Below are 21,144 nucleotides of genomic sequence, written 5' to 3' on the forward strand. Positions count from 1 at the left end.
TCAACATCCTCATGGGAGCAAAAGGTGGCACTGATACAGTCATTGATGTAGCAGAGGAAAAGGTGTGGAATGGTGCCAGTGTAGCTGCGGAAGATGGACTGTTCCACGTACCCGATGAAGAGGCAAGCTTAGCTGGGATCCATGGAGGGGCCCATGGATATCCCTTTTGTCTGGAGGAAGTGGGAGGATTTGAAGGAGAAACTGTTGAAGAAAAGGATCAGTTCAGCTAATCAAACGGGTGAGTATGTCAGTGGAAAGGGCACTGATTGGGTCGGTGTGAAAGGAAGAAATGGAGGGCTTGGAAGCCTTCATCATGGCTGATGAATGTGTACAGGGACTGGAAGTCCATGGTGAAGATGAGGCATTGGGGGCCGGGGTAACGAAAGTCATGGAGGAGGTGAAGGGCATAGGTGGTGTGATGAACGGATGTGTGGACATCCTGGACCAAGGAGGGCAGGACGGTGTCGAGGTATGCAGAGATAAGTTCAGTGGGGCAGGAGCAGGCCCAGACGATGGGTCAACCATGGCAGTTAGGCTTGTGAATTTTGGGTAAGAGGTGGAACCGGGCAGTGTAGGGTTCCCAGACTATGAGGAGGCTGTGGATGGGAGATCTCCAGAGGTGATGAGGTTGTGGATGTTCTGGGAGATGACAGTTTGGTGATGCAAGGTGAGGTCATGGTCAAGGGGACAATGTGGATTTCACCATTTTCATCACTTCCCCTCCCCCCACCTTATCCCAGATCCAACCTTCCAACTCCGCATTGCCCTCTTGAACTGTCCTACCTGCCCATCTTCCTTCCCACCTATCAGCGCCACCCTCCTCTCTGCCCATCTTCCTTCCCACCTTCAGCCCCACCTCCATCTACCTATCAGATTCCCTGCTACCTTCCTCCAGCCCCACTCCCCACCCCCTCCCATTTATCTCTCAGCTCCCTTGGGCCACAAGCCTCATTCCTGAGGCTTGAAATGTCAATTCTTTTGCTCCTTGGATGCTGCCTGACCGGCTGTGCTATTCCAGCACCACACTCTTCGATGAATGAGCCAGTTGAATATGTGACTCACAGCCACTCTACTGGCTGGAAGAATTGAAGCAAAGTCTTGTAACAGTGTCATGGAGATTAATCTTTAAATTCCAAATACCCTCGGGGATTGTCAGCCCTGAGAGGCATGTGAACACAATGCTGAACATTGTAAATCAAGATGCATGGCACTCAAAGGGTTAAATCCAATTGGCCCTCACCCATACTCCTTCACTTTCTCTGACGCTGGCGGATTATGTTCCTGCACAGAATGTTCCTCATTACTGAAACCTGAGAGCAATAAAAGGCATTAGCTGAGCTTCTGGCGGGGTCAGACCAGCTGACAATCGATAAGATACAGAGGGAGGGACACAAATGATGGGATATGGTGACGAACCTCTCCATGAGACCCTGATTAAGAAGCCCCACAGTCAGGAGACAAGTGTGGGGAGTGGGGAAGGGGAAGTCATGGAGGAGAAGGAGTTACAGCCACTGGAACATTGAGGGATCCAAGTCATACCAACAGAAAGATTCAATCACTGTGCGTGTGTTAAAGTATCTCTGAGTAGGTTGACTAAAATTATCTGTACTGAAAATGTGTTGCTGGAAAAGTGTAGCAGGTCAGGCAGCATCGAAGGAACAGGAGAATCAATGTTTAGGGGATGAGCCCTTCTTCAGGAATGAGGAGAGTGTGCCAAGCAGGCTAAGATAAAAGGTAGGGAGGAGGGACTTGGGGGAGGGGCGTTGGGAATGTGATAGGTGGAAGGAGGTTAAGGTGAGGGCGATAGGCCTGAGTGGGGGTGGGGGTGGAGAGATCAGGAAGAAGATTGCAGGTTAGGAAGGTGGTGCTGAGTTCGAGGGTTGGGACTGAGACAAGGTGGGGGGAGGGGAAATGAGGAAACTGGAGAAATCTGAGTTCATCCCTTGTGGTCGGAGGGTTCTTAGGCGGAAGATGAGGCCCTCTTCCTCCAGGCATCGTGTTGCCATGGTCTGGCGATGGAGGAGTCCAATGACCTGCATGTCCTTGGTGGAGTAGGAGGGGGAGTTGAAGTGTTGAGGAACGGGGTGGTTGGGTTGGTTGATCCGGGTGTCCCAGAGGTGTTCTCTGAAACGTTCCTCACTTTCTCCTAAAATTATCTGTAACCAGTCTCAGTTTGAGGGAAGATTTTACCCATCGCATTTTTTTTTAAAATGCCTCCAGCTTTGACTCTTTGCCCAGTGGCTAATTGAAGCTGGGGCTGGGAATGGATTTTCATTTATGATCTGACCAATTTTACCAATCAGAATCTGAACACCTCTCGGTCTGGTTAATGCGTTAATGGATGTTTTAGATGTGACATGATCTGTGACAGCTTCCCAGTGAATAATGCAGCTGGACCCATAATGTCCAAGAGGGGATTGAGATAGAATGCTGGGATAGAATTGAGATAGAATTGTGAGTTGAGAGGTTATGCTGAATGATGTATAAATTCTGCCATTGACCCAAAGGTACTCAAATAGGACTCCATGCTAGAAGCCTTGCAAACTGTCCCGTCAATACCCAGTGAGTTATATAATATGTACAAGACTATTCTACTCAGTAACACTGTGTTATATAGCATGGGAGAATTATGCTTGTATCACGACATATTCCATATTATGTACAGCAGTGGCACAGCATGGATTACTAGAGTTATCATGGTTGAGAAGGAGGCCATTCAGCCCATTGAGTCCACTTAACTTTCTGTAGAGGAATCCAGTCAGTGTATTTCTCCTGTTCCATTGCTTTAACTATGCAAGTTTGTACTTTGCTAATTACTCTCTCAATATGCGATAAAAGATTAACACCATGTAACTGCAGGTCACACTGACGCTGCACATTGTTTAGAATTGCTTGTGTTGCCCCTTCGTACCCCCTGAAAAAGCTCAATAGGTCCAGCAGCATCTGTGGAGAGAAAGCAGAATTAATGTTTCAGGTCCAGTGACCCTTCCTCAGAACTGTTCTAACTTCATTCTGCTTTATCTCCACTGATACTGCCAGACTTAGAGAGTTTTTCCAGCAACTTCTGTTTTGTTTCTCTTTTCCAGCATCTACAGTTCTTTGGGTTTTACTTTCAGCTATTTTGAACAGATGACGTCTGATTTTTAAACAATCTCAATTCGCCCTAAAAAGGAAACATCCTCTCCACACCTACAGGGCTTTTTATGTTTCAATTAAGTTCCCTCTAACTCTTCTGAACTCCAGTCAATAATAGGCTAGCCTGCCCAATCTTTCCTCGTAAAATAACCCACCCATACAGGTACTGATCTGGTACATCTTCTCTGAATGGTCTCCAGTGTATTCACACACTTTCTAAAATAATACTGCATTAGTACTCCAATTGCAGTGTCAACAATGCCCTGTACGATTGAAGTAAGCCTCCCTACCTTTGTAGAGAAAGTGAGGACCGCAGACGCTGGAGATCAGAGCTGAAAATGTGTTGCTGGAAAAGCGCAGCAGGTCAGGCAACATCCAAGGAGCAGGAGAACCGACGTTTTGGGCATGAGCCCTACCTTTGTAATCAATTACCCTCACGATAAATGACAATATTAGCTTTCCCAATTACTTTTTGTACCAGCCTAGAAACCTTTTGCAATTTGCACACAAGATCCATGTGAACACAGCCTGGTCCATCACGCAATCCATTGAGGCGAAAGTGAGAACGGCAGATGCTGAGTCCAGAGTGTGGTGCTGGAAATGCACAGCAGGCCAGGCAGCATCTGAAGAGCAGGAGAATCAATGTTTCAGGCATAAGCCCTTCATCAGGAATTCTTAATCTCAACTTCCATCTATCTACACTTCTCGCTGCACCAGGAAAGCAGCCAACATCAAAAACCCCTCCCACCCCTGTTATAATCTCTTCCAACCTCTTCCGTCAGGCAGGACATACAAAAGGTACGCGCAGCCCTCCAATCCCTCTGCTCCAATCCCAACCTCACCATCAAGCCAGCGGATAAAGGGGGCGCAGTGGTAGTCTGGCGCACTGACCTCTACACCGCTGAAGCCAAACGCCAACACGAGGACACCTCTTCCTACTGCTCCCTCGACCATGACCCCACCCCCCATCACCAAACCATCATCTCCCAGACCATACAGAACCTTATCACCTCAGGAGACCTCCCACCCACAGCTTCCAACCTCATAGTCCGGGAACCCCGCACTGCCCGGTTCTACCTCCTTCCCAAGATCCACAAGCCTGACCACCCTGGCCGACCCATTGTCTCAGCATGCTCCTGCCCCATTGAACTCATCTCTACCTACCTTGACACTGTCCTATCCCCCCTCGTTCAGGAACTCCCCACATACGTTCGAGACACCACCCACGCCCTCCACCTCCTCCAAGACTTCCGTTTCCCTGGCCCCCAACGCCTTATCTTCACCATGGATATCCAAACCCTCTACACCTCCATTCACCATGAACAGGGCCTCCAAGCCCTCCGTTTTTTCCTCTCCAGACGTCCCCAACAGTACCCTTCCACTGACACACTCATTCGTTTGGCTGAACTGGTCCTCACCTTTAACAATTTCTCCTTTGAATCCTCCCACTTCCTCCAGACCAAAGGCGTAGCCATGGGCACACATATGGGCCCCAGCTATGCCTGTCTCTTTGTTGGCTATGTAGAACAGTTGATCTTCCGTAATTACACCGGCACCACTCCCCACCTCTTCCTCCGCTACATTGATGACTGCATTGGTGCCACCTCGTGCTCCCGCGAGGAGGTTGAGTAATTTATCAACTTCACCAACACATTCCACCCTGACCTTAAATTTACCTGGACCATCTCTGACACCTCGCTCCCCTTCCTGGACCTCTCCATCTCCATTAGTGTCGACCGACTTGACACTGACATTTTTTACAAACCCACTGACTCCCATAGCTACCTGGATTACACCTCTTCCCACCCTATCTCTTGCAAAAATGCCATCCCGTATTCCCAATTTCTCCGCCTCCGCCGTATCTGCTCCCAGGAGGACCAATTCCACCATAGGACACACCAGATGGCCTCCTTCTTTAGAGACCGCAATTTCCCTTCCCACGTGGTTAAAGATGCCCTCCAACACATCTCGTCCACATCCCGTACCTCCGCCCTCAGACCCCACCCCTCCAACCGTAACAAGGACAGAACGCCCCTGGTGCTCACCTTCCACCCTACAAACCTTTGCATCAACCAAATCATCCACCGACATTTCCGCCACCTCCAAAAAGACCCCACCACCAGGGATATATTTCCCTCCCCACCCCTTTCCGCCTTCCGCAAAGACCGTTCCCTCCGTGACTACCTGGTCAGGTCCACACCCCCCTACGACCCCCCCTCCCATTCTGGCACTTTCCCCTGCCACCGCAGGAACTGTAAAACCTGTGCCCACACCTCCTCCCTCACCTCTATCCAAGGCCCTAAAGGAGCCTTCCACATCCATCAAAGTTTCACCTGCACATCCACCAATATCATTTATTGTATCCGTTGCTCCCGATGCGGTCTCCTCTACATTGGGGAGACTGGGCGCCTCCTAGCAGAGCGCTTTAGGGAACATCTCCGAGACACCCGTACCAATCAACCAAACCGCCCCGTGGCCCAACATTTCAACTCCCCCTCCCACTCTGCCAAGAACATGGAGGTCCTGGGCCTCCTTCACCGCCGCTCCCTCACCACCAGACGCCTGGAGGAAGAACGCCTCATCTTCCGCCTCGGAACACTTCAACCCCAGGGCATCAATGTGGACTTCAACAGCTTCCTCATTTCCCCTTCCCCCACCTCATCCTAGTTTCAAACTTCCAGCTCAGTTACTGTCTCCTTGACTTGTCCTACCTGCCTATCTTCTTTTCCACCTATCCACGCCACCCTCTCCTCCTTGACCTATCACCTTCATCTCCTCCCCCACTCACCCATTGTACTCTATGCGACTCTCTCCCCACCCCCACCCTCCTCTAGCTTATCTCTCCATGCTTCAGGCTCACTGCCTTTATTCCTGATGAAGGGCTTTTGCCCGAAACATTGATTTCGCTGCTCGTTGGATGCTGCCTGAACTGCTGTGCTCTTCCAGCACCACTAATCCAGGACATACAAAAGCTTAAACACACGCACCAACAGGTTCAAGAACAGCTACTTCCCCTGCTGGTATTAGACTTTTGAATGGACCTCTCATATTTTAAATCTCATGTCAATTTACTTCTCGTGCACTTTCTGCAGCCATAACTTTGTATTCCTCAATAAAAACCGAAAGAACTGCACGTGCTGTAAATCAGAAACAAAACCAGAGGTGGCTGGAAAAGCTCAGCAGGTCAGCTTTTCCAGCCGCTTCTGATTTTGTATTCCACACTCTGTTCTGTTCCCCTATGAGCTTTGTATGGTATGATCTGTGTGTACTGCATGAAAAACAAAACCTTTCACTCAACCTAGTACGTGTGACAATAATCAATCAGATCAAATCACATCAGACCTATTTGCACCTCAGAGCTCTGCAGCCTCTCACCACTGAGAGTAAACTCCAAATGATGAGAGAACATTGAGCTCAGAGATGAGGTAAGATGCAGAAAAATACAATGGCCTGACAATTTGCACATTTTCAAACAAAACAAAAAAAACAGGCTGATATCATATAAACACCATTTCCTCATGTACATCACTTTCTTTACTTGTTCTCCTCGAATGACATTTGAATGTTTCTCTGTTAAACATCCCCCCTGCTGATTTCACCCATGCTAGTTCCACATGCATGAACCAGAATTGGAAAATGCTCTGCAGGTCAGAAGGCCGTTTGCAGAGATAAACACACATGACCCTTGCAGGGCAATGTCTGATTAAGGAATTCTGAAGGAAGGGACACTCGGCCTGAAACGTTAACTCTGCGTTCTCTCCACAGATGCTGCTGAGCTTTTCCAGCAATTTCTATTTTTGTCTCTGATGAAGAATCCTTGATCTCAAACATTGGAAACTTGGTTGGCAGAAGAGCGCAGTTCTGCTGAAAACCAACAGCAAGTTCCCTGTGGCAGGATGAAGCTAGATATTACACTGTCAGGACTTTGCAAGCAAATCAAGCTTCCAATGGCATGTTTAAAAGTTCATTCATGGAGCATGGTTGTTGTTGGCTAGACTAGCATTTATTGCCCAGTCCAAATTGCCCAGAGAGCAGGTAAAACTCAACCACATTGCTGTGGGTCTGGAGTCACAAATAGGCCAGACCAGATAAGGATGGTAGATTTCTTTCACTGTGAACCAGATGGGTTTTTGGGACAATAGACAGTGCTTACATGGTCAGTATGCGACTAGGTCTTATACAGCAAATCAAATTTTAATTTCGCTGCCTGCCCTGGTGAAATTCAAGCCCATATTCCCAGAATGTTAGCCAGGTTTCTGGATTACTAACCCATTGATATTACTAATATGCCACCGTTGCTTACGTTAGCATCTCGTGATATCTTATTTTCTGGCCGTCCCACCAGATTTAGCAGCTTTCCAGTTATATATAAGCAGAGAATATCTGCCTGAAGATGTATAACTGTGTGTCAGTGTGTTGCTGAGGCCACTGCAGTTTCCTCACAGGGGAATATGCTGACAGGCCATGATTGAGTTTGGCCATGCTCAGTCGAAAGGTTATAGGGCAGGCCTGAACTGAAAGAGAGAGGGAAGCTGTTTCAGGCAGGATGTGAGGCTTGGAGGGAAGGAGAAGACGCAATGGGGTACAGAGGAGGGAATTGTTCTAAGCTTGCGGTGGTCATGTTGTTGGAGGGTTTGGTGAGGGTGTTGCTGTATTAGTCAAAGATGTAAAAGTTGGGGTTGGACCTCTGAAAGCTAGGGTCCTGGAGATTGAGCTGAGTTTACTGTGTTGCTGAATGAACACCTAAACTGAGAGGGTGGGGTTAAAGGTCTACATTCTGTGTCAGATGTCAGATGGTCTCATTGGGATGGTTACAGATTGTAACAAAACTGGGATACGGATAAAGGCAGGGGTTAGGGTGAGGTTGGAAAGCGTAATGCACTTAGGTTCAGGTGAGAGAGAAATGTGGAGCACGATTGTTATCGGGTACGACATGGCAGTGAACCTACTGCTAATTAACCGAAACACCCAGAAGAACTTACCTTGCCTCATAATCTGTTAAAAGTATGAGGGACAGAGAACACCCAAATTCTTCTCATTAAAGAAAAAACTATCAATTTATTCTTTAACTCTAAAAGTGAACATTAAACAACTATTTACAACTCTAAGCCTCCCTTCTCTTAACTGCTTGTTATCTGCCTCCAACTCTATAACAATATACTGTTCCCATAACAACCCGTATTAAAATTACATCAACTTAATTTCAAAGTCACATAGCAGCTGTCGTCTCCAGTGGCCTTCTTTCTGTTGAGATCTCCCTGGGTCATCTTCTGTCTTTTACTGCAAAGATGTTTCATATGAAAAGGGTACCTTTGATAGAGAGTGTTTTGCTGGCAGTTACTCTGTTGATGGCAGTTGGTCTCTCTGTCAAACTTTCAAAATATCTGCTTCTTTATACTCCTAACATTGGATCATCTCATTGGTTCGAGATTGGCAAAAACAATAAATTCAAATTCAATTCGGTTTTAGTATCCTGGCACATAATTTAGACTGGAGGAGAAAGTGAGGACTGCAGGTGCTGTAGATCAGAGCTGAAAATGTGTTGCTGGAAAAGGGCAGCAGGTCAGGCAGCATCCAAGGAGCAGGAGAATCGACGTTTTGGGCATGAGCCCAAAGAAGGGGTTCCTGAAGAAGGGCTCATGCCTGAAACGTCGATTCTCCTGCTCCTTGGATGCTGCCTGACCTGCTGCGCTTTTCCAGCAACACATAATTTAGACTGATTGGTTAGATTTGAATTGTTGTCAAAACAACTCAGAAGTCTATTTCACAGCCAAATGTGACATATTTTCAATTTTCCAGTACACTCTGAGACTGCTAGCTAGTCATATGACAGGTGCTTGTAAGCTCTTAGTGCAAAACAGCATTCACTTTCTCTTAAAGGTACCTTCAACTTCATAACAATTGCAGACAGAACTTAGGGCTGAAGGGTATGGGGGGATAACTGGGAACACACTATTAAGGTTTTAATGAGTAGCTATGATCATAATGAGTAGTGGAGCAGAGTTAAAGAGTCAAACTCCTGACGAAGAGCTTATGCTCAGAATGTTGATTCTCATGCTCCTGGAATACTGCGTGACCGGCTGTGCTTTTCCAGCACCACAGTCTCGACTCTAAAAGTGTGTCAAAGGTGATAGGGAAAAGCTGTTGGCTGCCTGGGGAGAAAGTGGATTTTGAACGTATCGATGGAATCTCCTCTAAACCTTCTCTTCCAAGCTTGCTGTGTAATTCAATCTGTTCATTCTTTGCAACTTCTCTCCCCTCTCTCGTGCCTCTCTCATGTGACAGGATGCTACATTGCTCTCTTTAAGGTGGAATGTTGTGGTTCCCTGAGGGAGAGCCTGGAGGCTGCAGGGATTGAGGAGTGGGGAGGTGATGAGCCAGGGACCGGAAGGGATAATCAGGAGGGAATTTTCCGATTCAGATCTGGCTAGGGAAAGATCGAGGGCAGCCTTTCCTGTCAGGAGACCGGTTGTGTGGGTAATTAGGACCTTATTTCTCCTCAAAGTATAAAAATGGCAAAGTGGTGGGAAATGGTCAATTACCACGGAGGAAGACCGCTCAGTAAAAGTTTAATTTGCATGCTGCTACACTTAGTGTGCACCACCAAGCCCCTTGAGCCTGCTCCTACAGTCAATAAAATCAGATTGTAATCTCAAATTCGCTTTCCTGTCTACCCCGATAATGCCTTCAACCTATTACTCAAAAAGAATGTGTCTGCCACTGCTTTAAAAATATTCAAGGCCCTTTTCAGGAAGAGAGTTCCAAACACAAGTGAGAAAACATAATTTTATTTCTCTTTTAATGAGGCAACAATTGATTTTTAAACCATGGCCCCTCATTCTCGATTCTCCAATAAGAATGAGCCAAACCCCATCAGGATCTTATGTGTCTTTAATTGAGTCACATCCTAGAAGTATAGAATGCCTACAGTATGGAAGCAAGGCAGTCAGCCCATTCAAAGACCATCCCCCCCCAGACCCATTCCCCATATCCCTGTATTTCCCATGGCTACTTAACCTAGACTGCACTTCGCTGGGTACTATGAGCAATTTAGCATAGCCGCAGAGTGTGGTTCGGAAAAGCACAGCTAATCAGGCAGCATCTGAGGAGCAGGAGAATCGATGTTTCACGCATAAGTTCTTCATTCCTGATGAAGGGCTTATGCTGGAAATGTCGATTCTCCTGCTCCTCGGATGCCTCCTGACTGGCTGTGCTTTTCCAGCACCACGCTCTTAACTTTGATCTCCAGCATCTGCAGTCCTCACTTTCTCCCCACAATTTAGCATAGCCAGCAAACCTAACCTGCACACCTTTAGTCTGTGGGAGGAAACCAGAGAACCCAAAGGAAACCCACACAGACATGGGGAGAATATGCAAACTATACACAGAGAGTCATTCGAAGCTGGAATTAAACCTGGGTCCCTGGTGCTGTGAGGCAGCAGTGCTAACCACTGAGCCACTGTGTATCTGCTAAGTGCCAGGGGATACAAGATTACTGGATTGTCCAACCTTTGCTCAATAGACAATCTTCATTGCAGTTATTTCAATAAAGAGAAAATACTATGGATGCTGGAAATTTGAAACAGACACAAAAGACGCTGGAGAAACTCTGTGGAAAGTTAATGTTTTGAGTCCGATATGACTTCTTCAGAACTTATCCAGCATGCTCTGTGTACATTCCAGATATTAGTCTGTAAGCCTTCTTTGAATCTCCTCCAATATATTTATGTCCTGAAGTATCAATTGTATTTGGCTTGGCAATATGTAAAATGTGAGCCAAGTCTCTAGCATCTAATTTTGACCGTCATTTTGTTTTTGCCATCAGAGTTCTGACGAAGAGTCAGCAATTTCTGTTTCTTTTTCAGATTTCCAGCATGTGCGTTTCTTTGTTTTATTCTGCTGACAGTAATTTTCTTTCATTTCTGCAGATTCTTCTTAAAATTCTTCCTCAAGTGCAATCAAAACTGTTTGAAAAATGCTGGGAATCCACGAGACATGCGACGGTTTCAGGTAGAAGTTGATTGTTAATTTGTTTTTATTGAGTTAATCTGTGTTTGCTGAGGATTAAAAGTGGAACAGGGAGGTACTGGGAAGAAGGAAAAGCCAATTGACTTCACGACCACCCCACAGCATCCATGGGCAGTCGCTGTTGTAAATTGGCCACCAGTTGATACCCGGTGAACTCTAGCACAAACAGAGCTTTTTTTCTCGTGCTGTTGATTGAGGGATAAATGGCCCCTCAAAACTCAGAGGAGAGGTCCTTTGCTGATGTCTTTCACAGCATCCGGAGGGGGTTTAGCATGTAAAAGGTAGCAACAGCAGCAGTGAGCACCGCGCTGTGATTTCAACCTGGGATTGTGTGCATGAGTTTGTGGAGCTGGACTTGAATCCATGGGTGAGAGGCTACCGAAGCTGGTTTGGCACGTGCTTCAAGTTGGAGATATTTCGTGCACAGAATGAAGGAGGTGATACTAAAGCTCACTGTCTGTAAACCAGGTTGGGAAAAGGCAGTTCAAGAAGAGGGCAACACCTTCTTTGTTTGCCCTTCCTTGACCATTATAGCATGGACCAATTTGGGCCAAAGGGCCTGCTCCATGCTGTCGGACTCGAACCATGGATGAAGGTGCTGCCCTCAATCTTGTGATTCTGTCCAAAACCAATATGTAGAATATGCATTGGACAGAAGACTTTAATGCTTGCATTCAAGAATTGACCTGCATTGGTGAATTTGTTGTTATGAGGAAATGAGGAACCTGTTTATGTTGTACTAAAATAGTGAATTCATGAATTATCATAAGACCTGAGCATTGATAGCTGAACTGGGGAAGGAGCTGCTCATTCTACACTGAATTGAACCTTTGAACTTGTTTGATGGGATCTTCTTCCAAATATCACGATGAGGTTTGTAATGGATTCACTCGCTGCATTAGCATACAGACAGTTGGTTCTGATATAACGTGATAGTTCCATTCTTGCGCAATCTCGCTCTATAAGAAAGTTGTGTAATAGCCACGTCGTTTAAACGAATGGGGCTGGAATCACATTATGGTCACTACAGATAAAGAAAGTTTGCGTTCTACAAATGATGGTCTAAACTCTTCAATCGCGTTAAAGTCAATTCACGTTGGAGAGGTTATGGCAGAACCAACTGTTGGTAAACACAGGAGAAAACCCAAAAATAGGGCAACCCCTTGACCAAATATCACGGTGGTCTATGTATTTCAATATGTTAGTTCAAGTAGGATTCAAAAACCCTATAAGGGGCAGCTATCCTGAATTAGCAGATGCTGGATGGAGTAAATACCAAGCCCACCAGACTGTGCGGCTGTGAGCAGTTCCTGTGCGGCTGATGAAGGGAAACATGATGTGGCAGTGCTGCTGTTGGCAGTGTTGAAAGTCGCTTCATCTGGTGAAGGGGCAGTGCTCCGAAAGCTGGTGATTTAAAATAAATCTGTTGGACTATAACCTGGTGTTGTGTGACTCCTGACTTTGATGAAGGGAAAAGATGAACATACATGTTCTGCAGAATCTGTCAATGATTTGTTTCACCCAATTGTAAGAGAGTCATTTGATAGCAACAGCATTTAGCAAGGATGGTGTCAGGGCAAATGTAGTGGGTTAATCCAGGTAGCCATGTCACTGAATGCATCCAGACTTGTTCAATGGTTATCTACCAGATAAAGGAGCAGCGGTCTGAAAGCTAGTGCTTCCAATTAAACCTGTTGGACTATAACCTGGTGTTGTGTGATTTTTAACTTTGTCCACCCCAGTCCAACACTGGCATCTCCAAATATGAAACATTCAATGGAGAGTACAGGAAGGTATGTTAGGAGCAACACTAAATTACCTACTTGGGTGACAAACAAAATCAGCAGCAAGTGATAAGACATAGCTAAGCTATCCATGGCTAACAGGTCTAAGCTCTGCAGTCCTAACATGTTCAGTTGTGAGTAGTGGTAGACAGTTAACATACCGGAGGAGGAGAGTCCTCAATGATAGAGGAGCAGCAATCTTCTGTGAGAAGTAGTAAGTGGATGATCCATCTCAGTCACTTCGAGAGGTCCCCAGCATCACAGATGCCAGTCTTCAGCCAATTTGATTCACTTCATGTAATATCAAGCACAGCTTAAAAGCGCTGGATGTTGCACAGGCTATGGGAACTAATAATACTCTGTCATTAGTACTGTATGACTGGCCATGCCCCTAGCCAAACTGTTCCTGTCCAGCTACAACTATAGCATCCATGTGTAAAATTGCCCACTTAAGTCCTGTACATAAAAAAAGCATCATAAATCCAACCCAGCCAATTACCACCCCATCAGTCTACTCTCGATCATCAGTAAAGTGATGGAAGTTGTCTTCAACAGTGCTGTTGAAGCAGCACCTGCTCAGCAATAACCTGCTCAGTGACACCCAGATTGAGTTCTGCCAGGGCCACTCATCTCCTGACCTCATTACAGCCTTGGTTCAAACATGGACAAAAGAGCTGAACTCCAGAGGGGAGGCGAGAGTGACATCAAGGCTGCAATCAACCATGTGGAATACCAGGGACCCCTAGAAAAATTGGAATCATTGGGAATTGGGGGAATGACTCCTTACTGTTGGAGTTATCTCTGGCACACAGGAAGAGGTTGTGGTTGTTAGAGGTCAGGACATCTCTGCAGAAGTTCCTCAGGGTAGGATCCGAAGCCCAACCATCTTCAGCTTCATCAATGACCTTTCGTCCATCACAAGCTCAGACAGAAGTGGAGATGTCCACTAATAGTTGCACAATATTTGTCACTGTTCACAATTTCCCAGATCCTCAATCAGTCTATGTTGCAAGATCTGGACAATAGCCCAACTTGGGCTGACAAGTTCCAAGCAACATTTACACTACCCAATTGCCAGGCAATTACCATGCCAACAAGACAGAATCAATCCATTGGTGTTGATGTTTAATTACCATCACTGCATTCCCAATATCAACTTCCTGGAGGTTACTAAAGACCAGAAACTGAACAGGATCAACCATGTAAATACTGTGTCTACAAGAGCAATTCAGAGATTAGGAGTCGTATAATGAGTAACTCACCTCCTGACTTCCCAGTTCCTGTCCACCACCTACAAAGCGTAAGACAACAGGTTGATGGAACACTTCCCACTTGCTTTAATGAGTCCAAGAACACTCAAGACTCCTGATATCATTCAGGACATATGTTGATTGACACCCCATCCACCACCTTCAATATTTAATCCCTCCACCACTATTGCTCAGTAGCAGCAGTAGCTACCAATTACAAGATGCACTGAAGTAACTCACCAAGGCTCCTTGGACTAGACCTTCCAAATATGTGACCGTTTTCATCTCAAAGGACAAGCTCAGCAGATACAAGGGAACACCTCCAGGCACAAGTCCATCTCACTAGGTTAAAAACCTGGAACTCCCTCCCCAACAACAATGTAGATATCCCTACACCCCAAGCACTACAGCCAGAATACACCAGGAAGCTTTCTTTTGAAAAGATGAGGAAAGTAATTTGGTTCCATATGATTCTCTGAATATGTATGCTGTTCTTTATTGTTGTGAATAGACATTTGTTGGTTAGCTCGGTTGGCTAGATGGCTGGTTTATGAGCCAGCTGAGGTTACCATGAAGGACGCTCCTTCTCAATGTTTTCCCTCACCTGAGGTATGAATAACCTCAGGTTAAACCACCACCAGTCGTCTCTCTGTAATGAGAGAGCAGCTCTATGGTCTGGTAGGACAATGGTAGCTTTAGCTTTCTGACATAAGTCAGCTTTTCGGTGACCAAAGGCAAATATCTCAACAAATATCCAGAGCTGTGAGATGATATCAAACAACTTGAAAGTGCTTAAGTAATCAAACATTAAATGGTGAACCTTATAAAGAGGTTACTAAACTTTTTATTGAGATTGAAGAACTGTAATCACAATCACAACAGCTTGCATCTGTCATGTTTATGTAGTGGATTTAACAGGATAAAATGGTCTAAGGTACCTCACAGGAGCATCATAGTAAAGCAGTTCACAGTGACATGGAGATATTAATGCTGAAGATTAAGAGCTCGTTTCTTTTTCCCTTCATGATCTGTGAGCATCATTGGCCATTTATTGCCCATCTCTATTTGTTCTTGAGAAAGGATTTTGACCCAGAAACACTGAAGGAACGGCGATGTAGTTCAAATGTCGGCATGTGGCTTGGAGGAGAACGTGCAGATACCATATTTGATGTAACAGCTGGGTTTTAAGGAGCATTGGTATGGAGGAAAAAGGTGTAACGAGACAATTCCTTCCCTGAAAAAGGGATTGGGAGGAATTCCAGAGATTAGAGCTCAAAGTGCATCTTGGGAATGTATCTAAGGCCTGTCTAATCCATGCTCAGGCATGGGAGAAAGGTGGTGACATTGTGCTAATTGCACTGGGTTAGTGCACTGGATCTCCAAGCTAACAGTCTGGAGAGCTGAAGATTGTGCTTTCCCACTGTAGCAGGTAGTGAAATTGGAATTCAATATTCAAAAGAAAAATTGGAATGAAAAGCTGGCCTGTTGTTGATCTTTTTAGTTCACAAGTTGGGAAAGGAAATCTACTCTCCTTAACTAGACTGGTCTATATGTGGGGGAAGGCAACACCCTACTGGTATTATCACTGGACTCTTAATCCAGAGACCCAGGTAATGTCCCGGGGGCCTGGGTTTAAATCCCACCATTCTCATGCTCAAAACGTTGATTCTTCTGGGCCATGGATGCTGCCTGACCTGGTATGGTTTTTCCAGCACTCTGGACTCTGATCTCCAGCATCTGCCATCCTCACTTTCTCCGGGTTAAATCTCACCATGGCATTTCATGGAAATTGAATTCAGTACAAACCTGGAATTAAGAGTCTAATGATAATCATCAATCCATTGCCAATTGTTGGGGGAAAAAAAAACATCTGATTCACTAATGCCGTAGAGGGAAGGAAACTGCTGTCCTTACCTGGTCTGGCATCCATATGACTACAGCAGTGGGGTTGACTCTCAAATGTTCTGGGAAAGGACAGCAAATGCTGTCAGTGATGCTTGTGATGCCGGCATCCTTTGAATGAATAAACCAATAATATTAATGTTTTTCACCTGTCCATACCATTCCATTTATTTTTTTCTTATGTTGTTAACTAGATCACCCAAAAATATTTCTCTGCTGTTCAGTTCCATGTGGTAGTGAGTTCCAAATGACAGCCTCTCGTTAGGCACAGCGTTTTGGCCTCTATTCCCTATTGCGTTTTTTAGTAGCTGTCTTCGATTTATGGCCTCTAAGTCTTGTTCTCCCTTTTCTTGATGTTTACCCTGAAAATCACTTTCATAAATTTAATGATTTTGATCATTTTAATTTTATTGGCCTTTTGGCTAGAGTTCTTTTTTCCACTCCAGTGGGGAAATAGGCTCTCAACATGGACCCCGACACACTCTCAAATAATCCTATACCTTTCAGTGAGTTCCCTCTAAATGCAAGTGAATAAGCACATTCTACTCAATCCATCCTGATTGGAGGAGCCTGTCAACCCATCAAGCAATTTAGTGAATCCTTGCTGTAGCTCCAGTAATGCAAATGCATTTTGTTCATTCACTTGTGGGATGTGGGCATCGCTGGCTTGTCAGCATTTATTGCCCATCCTTAGTTTCCCTTCATGAGTTGACTTCTTGAACTGCTACAATCTGTGTGCTGTAGCTTGACCCACAATGTCCTTAGGAAGGGAATACCAAGATTTTGATCCAGTCACACTGAAGGAATGGTGATATATTTCCAAGTCAGGATGGTGAGTGGTTTGGAAAAGAACTCGCAAGATATGGTGTTCCCATCTATCTGCTGTCCTTATCTTTCTAGGTGGAAGTATAAGAGGAGAGGAAGGCCTAGTGGTATTATTGCTTGGTTATTAATCTAAAGACCCCGATAATGTTCTGGGGATGCAGGGTCGAATCCTGCGAATCTTAATTTAATAAGACCAGAATCTGGAATTAAGTGTCGAATGATGACTATGAATCTATTGTCAATTGGCAGAAAAATCTATCTGGTCCAGTAATGCCCTTTAGGGAAGGAAACTTCCATCCTTACCTGGTCTGGCCTACATGTGACTCAAGACCCCCAGCAATGTGGCTGTCTCTTAACTGCCCTCTGGGCAATAAATGCTGCCCTACCCAGTGATGCCCTCATCCTGTGAATGAGTAAAGAAGAGTGGTCCTGGGTTTGGAAGGTGCTATCTGAGGATCTTTGGTGAATTGCTGCAGTACGCCTTGTAGACAGTACACACTGATGCTACTGAGTATTTTGATGGTGGAGGAAGGGGATGCCTGTGGATGTGGTGCCAATCAAGCGGGCTGCTTTGTCCTGGATGGTGTCAACTTCTTGAATGTTGTTGAAGCTGCTTGCATCCAGGCAAGTGGGGAGTATTCCATCACACTCCTGACTTGTGCCTTGACGATGATGGTCAAGCTTTGGGGTGATGGGAGGTGAGTTACTCACTGCAGGACTCCTATCCTCTGAACTTCTCTTGTAGCTATTTGTATTTGTATGGGAGTCCAGTTGAGTTTCTGGTCAATGGTGACCCCAGGATGTTGATAGCAGGGGATTCAGTGATTGAAATGGCGTTAAATATCAAGAGGGTGGTGGTCAGATTGTCTCTTGTTGTTGATGGTCATTGCCTGGAATTTCTGTGGCATGGATGTTACTTAGTGGTGCTTAAGGAAAGGAGCATAACTGTTATGCTTCAAATGTGATCTTGCAAAAATCGTATTTTGTTGCAGTGGAACATCCTTACTCTGGTATGAAACCCACTTGATAAGATATCACATACTTCCTTGGTTGTTAGCTGACCAGGTACACTGACTTGAGAAACATAAAAACTAAGAGAGAGAGTTGGTCATTCAATATATCAAGCCCCTTCTGCCATTCAACATGATCATGCCTGATCCTCTATCTCAAAGCCATATCCTGGCATATTCCCAATCGAGCCCTCCTTTCTTGGTGCTTCAGTGGTAAGCACTGCTACCTCACAGCGCCAGGGACCCAGGTTCGATTCCCATCTCGGGCAACTGTCTCTGTGGAGTTTGTACATTCTCCCCGTATCTGCGTGGGTTTCCTCCCATAATCCAAAGGTGTGCAGGTTAGATGAATTGACCATGCTAAATTGCTCATAGTGTTAGGTGCATTAGTCAGGGGTAAATATGGGGAAATGGGTCTGGGTGGGTTACTCAGAGGGTCGGTGTGGACTTGTTGGGCTGAAGGGGCTGTTTCTACACTGCAGGGAATCTAATCTAATCAATACCTGAAAACGCCTTTAGCCTATGGGTATCTGTAGATTTCTTTCTTAATTATGTTTAATGACTTGGCCTCCACAATCTAGTGTAGTAGAGAATTCCACAGGTTCGCTAACTTTTGAGTGAAGAAATTCCCCATGAACCCCGGATCGAAATGGTCGATTGTGCATCTTGAGACTCTTGTTCTGGAGAAGGTTCACTGGACTGGAAACTTTAACTCTGTTTTATCTTCACAGATGTTGGCAGATGGGATATAATCTTGAAATAAAACAAAGTTTGAAAGAAACAAAGCAGAAATTGCTGGAGAAACTCAGCAGGTCTGGCAGCATCTGTGGAGAGAAAGCAGAGTTAATGTTTTGTGTTCCAAACGGGACTTGAACATTAATTCTGATTTATCTCTACAAATGTTGTCAGACCTGCTGGGCTTCATTCGCAATATCTGTTTTTGTTGGACCATAATCCTAACATTATAGTTTTATTAAATGCCTTTATAGTGTTACAATCTCAGTCAAGAACTTTAGAAATAATTTTGAGCTCCCAGTTATGAACTGAAATAATTCCACTTTGAATTCCAGTTTTAAGCAAACAAGCTGTACAAGACTTAAAGCTGATACTACACTATAGTTCATAAATAATTACTCTTCAAAACCAAGAATATGAGCAGCACACTCCTTATTCTACTTTTATTTCTTCTCAAGAATTTGCTATACTCTATAAAATGTTGAGGATTTCTTCACTTCTTTTGAGGCAAAACCAAGGTATGCCACAGCTCTCAGGAATTCATTTTGATTCTCCTTTTTGTTTCTGTTCTTCTCTGAAATGTGTGATTTCTTGTGGTGCATCCATGATATCCAACCAGACGAATCCTTGAACACCTCAGAACTGTGAACTCCCAGCTCAAGTTATTAGCCACAATAAATTCTGGATTTGTCACTCCAAATCACAAATTGCACTTAGCTCCTGCTAACGGATCCACTGGCATGCAAGCACTGACTGAACCTATCTTAAGAAATCACCACAATAAGACTAAACCAAAAGATATCACTGGATCACCAATTTCCATAACAACAGGACACACCTAGAAAGTTCCAGTCAGGACTTTAAACTAACCATCTCTCAAGCCCAAACTTTCCCTTTCTTCACAGTGACCATTGCAAAAAGTTCAAATAAGATGGTGCAGTCACTGCAAATCTGAGGGAAAAAAAAAGAGAAAATGGTGGAGGAACTCTGCTCGTCAGGCAGTAACTGTGGATAGAGAAACAGAATTAACTTTTGGAGTTCAACACAATTCTTTGTTGGAATCATGGTTTTTCTCTAAGACAACATCTCTTGTGTAAGCCATGAGTGTATTATAAAGGATGGCTGGTGATTTTGTTTATAGGAACGTACAAAATGTTTACATGGCAAGAGTTGAATTGGTGCTTTAAGAGGTGTATTTAGTCCTGGTTTCTTTTAGAGAGAGACTGGGGGACAGGTGCTGAGCAATCTGCAGGAAGATAAGCAACTGGTGAAGCCTTTGATTTTTTAAAAAACGTTGGAACACTTTTTATAGCTTTTGACCATACTGCTGTATTTGTTTCCCCTACGAGTATTCTCCAAATACATTTTAAAAGTAGTGCTGAATTTATTTCTACTGCAGCATTAGAGAAAAAGCATTCTGCTTCCAAACCACGTGTTAACCATAGCAGTACCACTGACCTCCCCTTGAAACTTCGAGTTCTCACATTTCTGTGCTTGTAAGGATGATTAACTTTTGAGAAATTATGCAGAGAAATTCGTCTCACCTTGAAAAATGAACTTGGAGATGTTTCGGAGCTAAACTCAGAAGTGTGGTTGTTACTTGTTTAAAGCAGGCAGTGAGTATGACATTTGGTAGGTGTGCTGATTAATCAACTCATCAGATTAGTTGACAATGCCACTCTTGCCGTAATAATTCCAGTTTTGGCGAAGAAGAGATTAGAATTGGTGTTACAAGAAATAACTAGGGGCAATGGGCTGGATTTGGCATTGGGAATAGCCAATCACTGTCTCTTTACAAAAGTAGAATCACTGAGTCATAGAGATGTACAGCATGGAAACAAACCATTCAGTCTAACCCATCCCTGCCGAGCAGATATCCCAACCCAATCTAGTCACACCTGCCAGCACCCAGCCCATATCATTCTAAACCCTTCCTATTCATATACCCATCCAAATGCCTTTTAAATGTTGCAATTGTACCAGCCTCCACCACTTCCGCTGGCAGCTCATTCCATACACATACCACCCTCTGTGTGAAAAGGTTGCCCCTTAGGTCTCTTTTATATCTTTCCCCTCTCACCCTAAATCTATGCCCTCTAGTTCTGGACTCCCCAACTCCAGGGAAAAGACTTTACCTATTTATCCTATCCATGCCCCTCATAGTTTTTTAAACCTCTTTAAAGTCCAGGGAAAACAGCCCCAGCCTGTTCAGCCTCTCCCTATGACTCAAATCCTCCAACCCTGGCAACATCCTTGTAAGTCTTTTCTGAACCCTTTCAAGTTTCACAACATCTTTCCGATAGGAAGGAGACCTGAATTGCACACAGTCTTCCAACAGTGGCCTAACCAATGTCCTGTACAGCTGCAACATGACGTCCCAACTCCTGTACTCAATACTCTGACCAATAAAGGAAAGCATACCAAACGCCTTCTTCACTATCCTATCTACCTGCTACTCCACTTTCAAGGAGCTAT

General features: G+C 44.8%; 1 protein-coding gene across 8 annotated transcripts in view; it reads left to right on the forward strand.

Moving 5' to 3' along the window:
* LOC140481361 (transcription factor COE3-like) overlaps window positions 1-21,144 on the forward strand; it is a 485,497-nt gene that overhangs the window by 228,553 nt on the left and 235,800 nt on the right. For all 8 annotated transcript variants that reach the window (XM_072577432.1, XM_072577442.1, XM_072577459.1 and 5 more), the window contains exon 7: window positions 11,064-11,145. In XM_072577432.1, coding sequence (XP_072433533.1) covers window positions 11,064-11,145 — 82 coding nt within the window. The remainder of the gene's footprint in view (window positions 1-11,063; window positions 11,146-21,144) is intronic.

This window comes from Chiloscyllium punctatum, chromosome 1 (genome assembly GCF_047496795.1).
Source record: "Chiloscyllium punctatum isolate Juve2018m chromosome 1, sChiPun1.3, whole genome shotgun sequence".
In the NCBI taxonomy this organism is placed as follows: domain Eukaryota; kingdom Metazoa; phylum Chordata; class Chondrichthyes; order Orectolobiformes; family Hemiscylliidae; genus Chiloscyllium; species Chiloscyllium punctatum.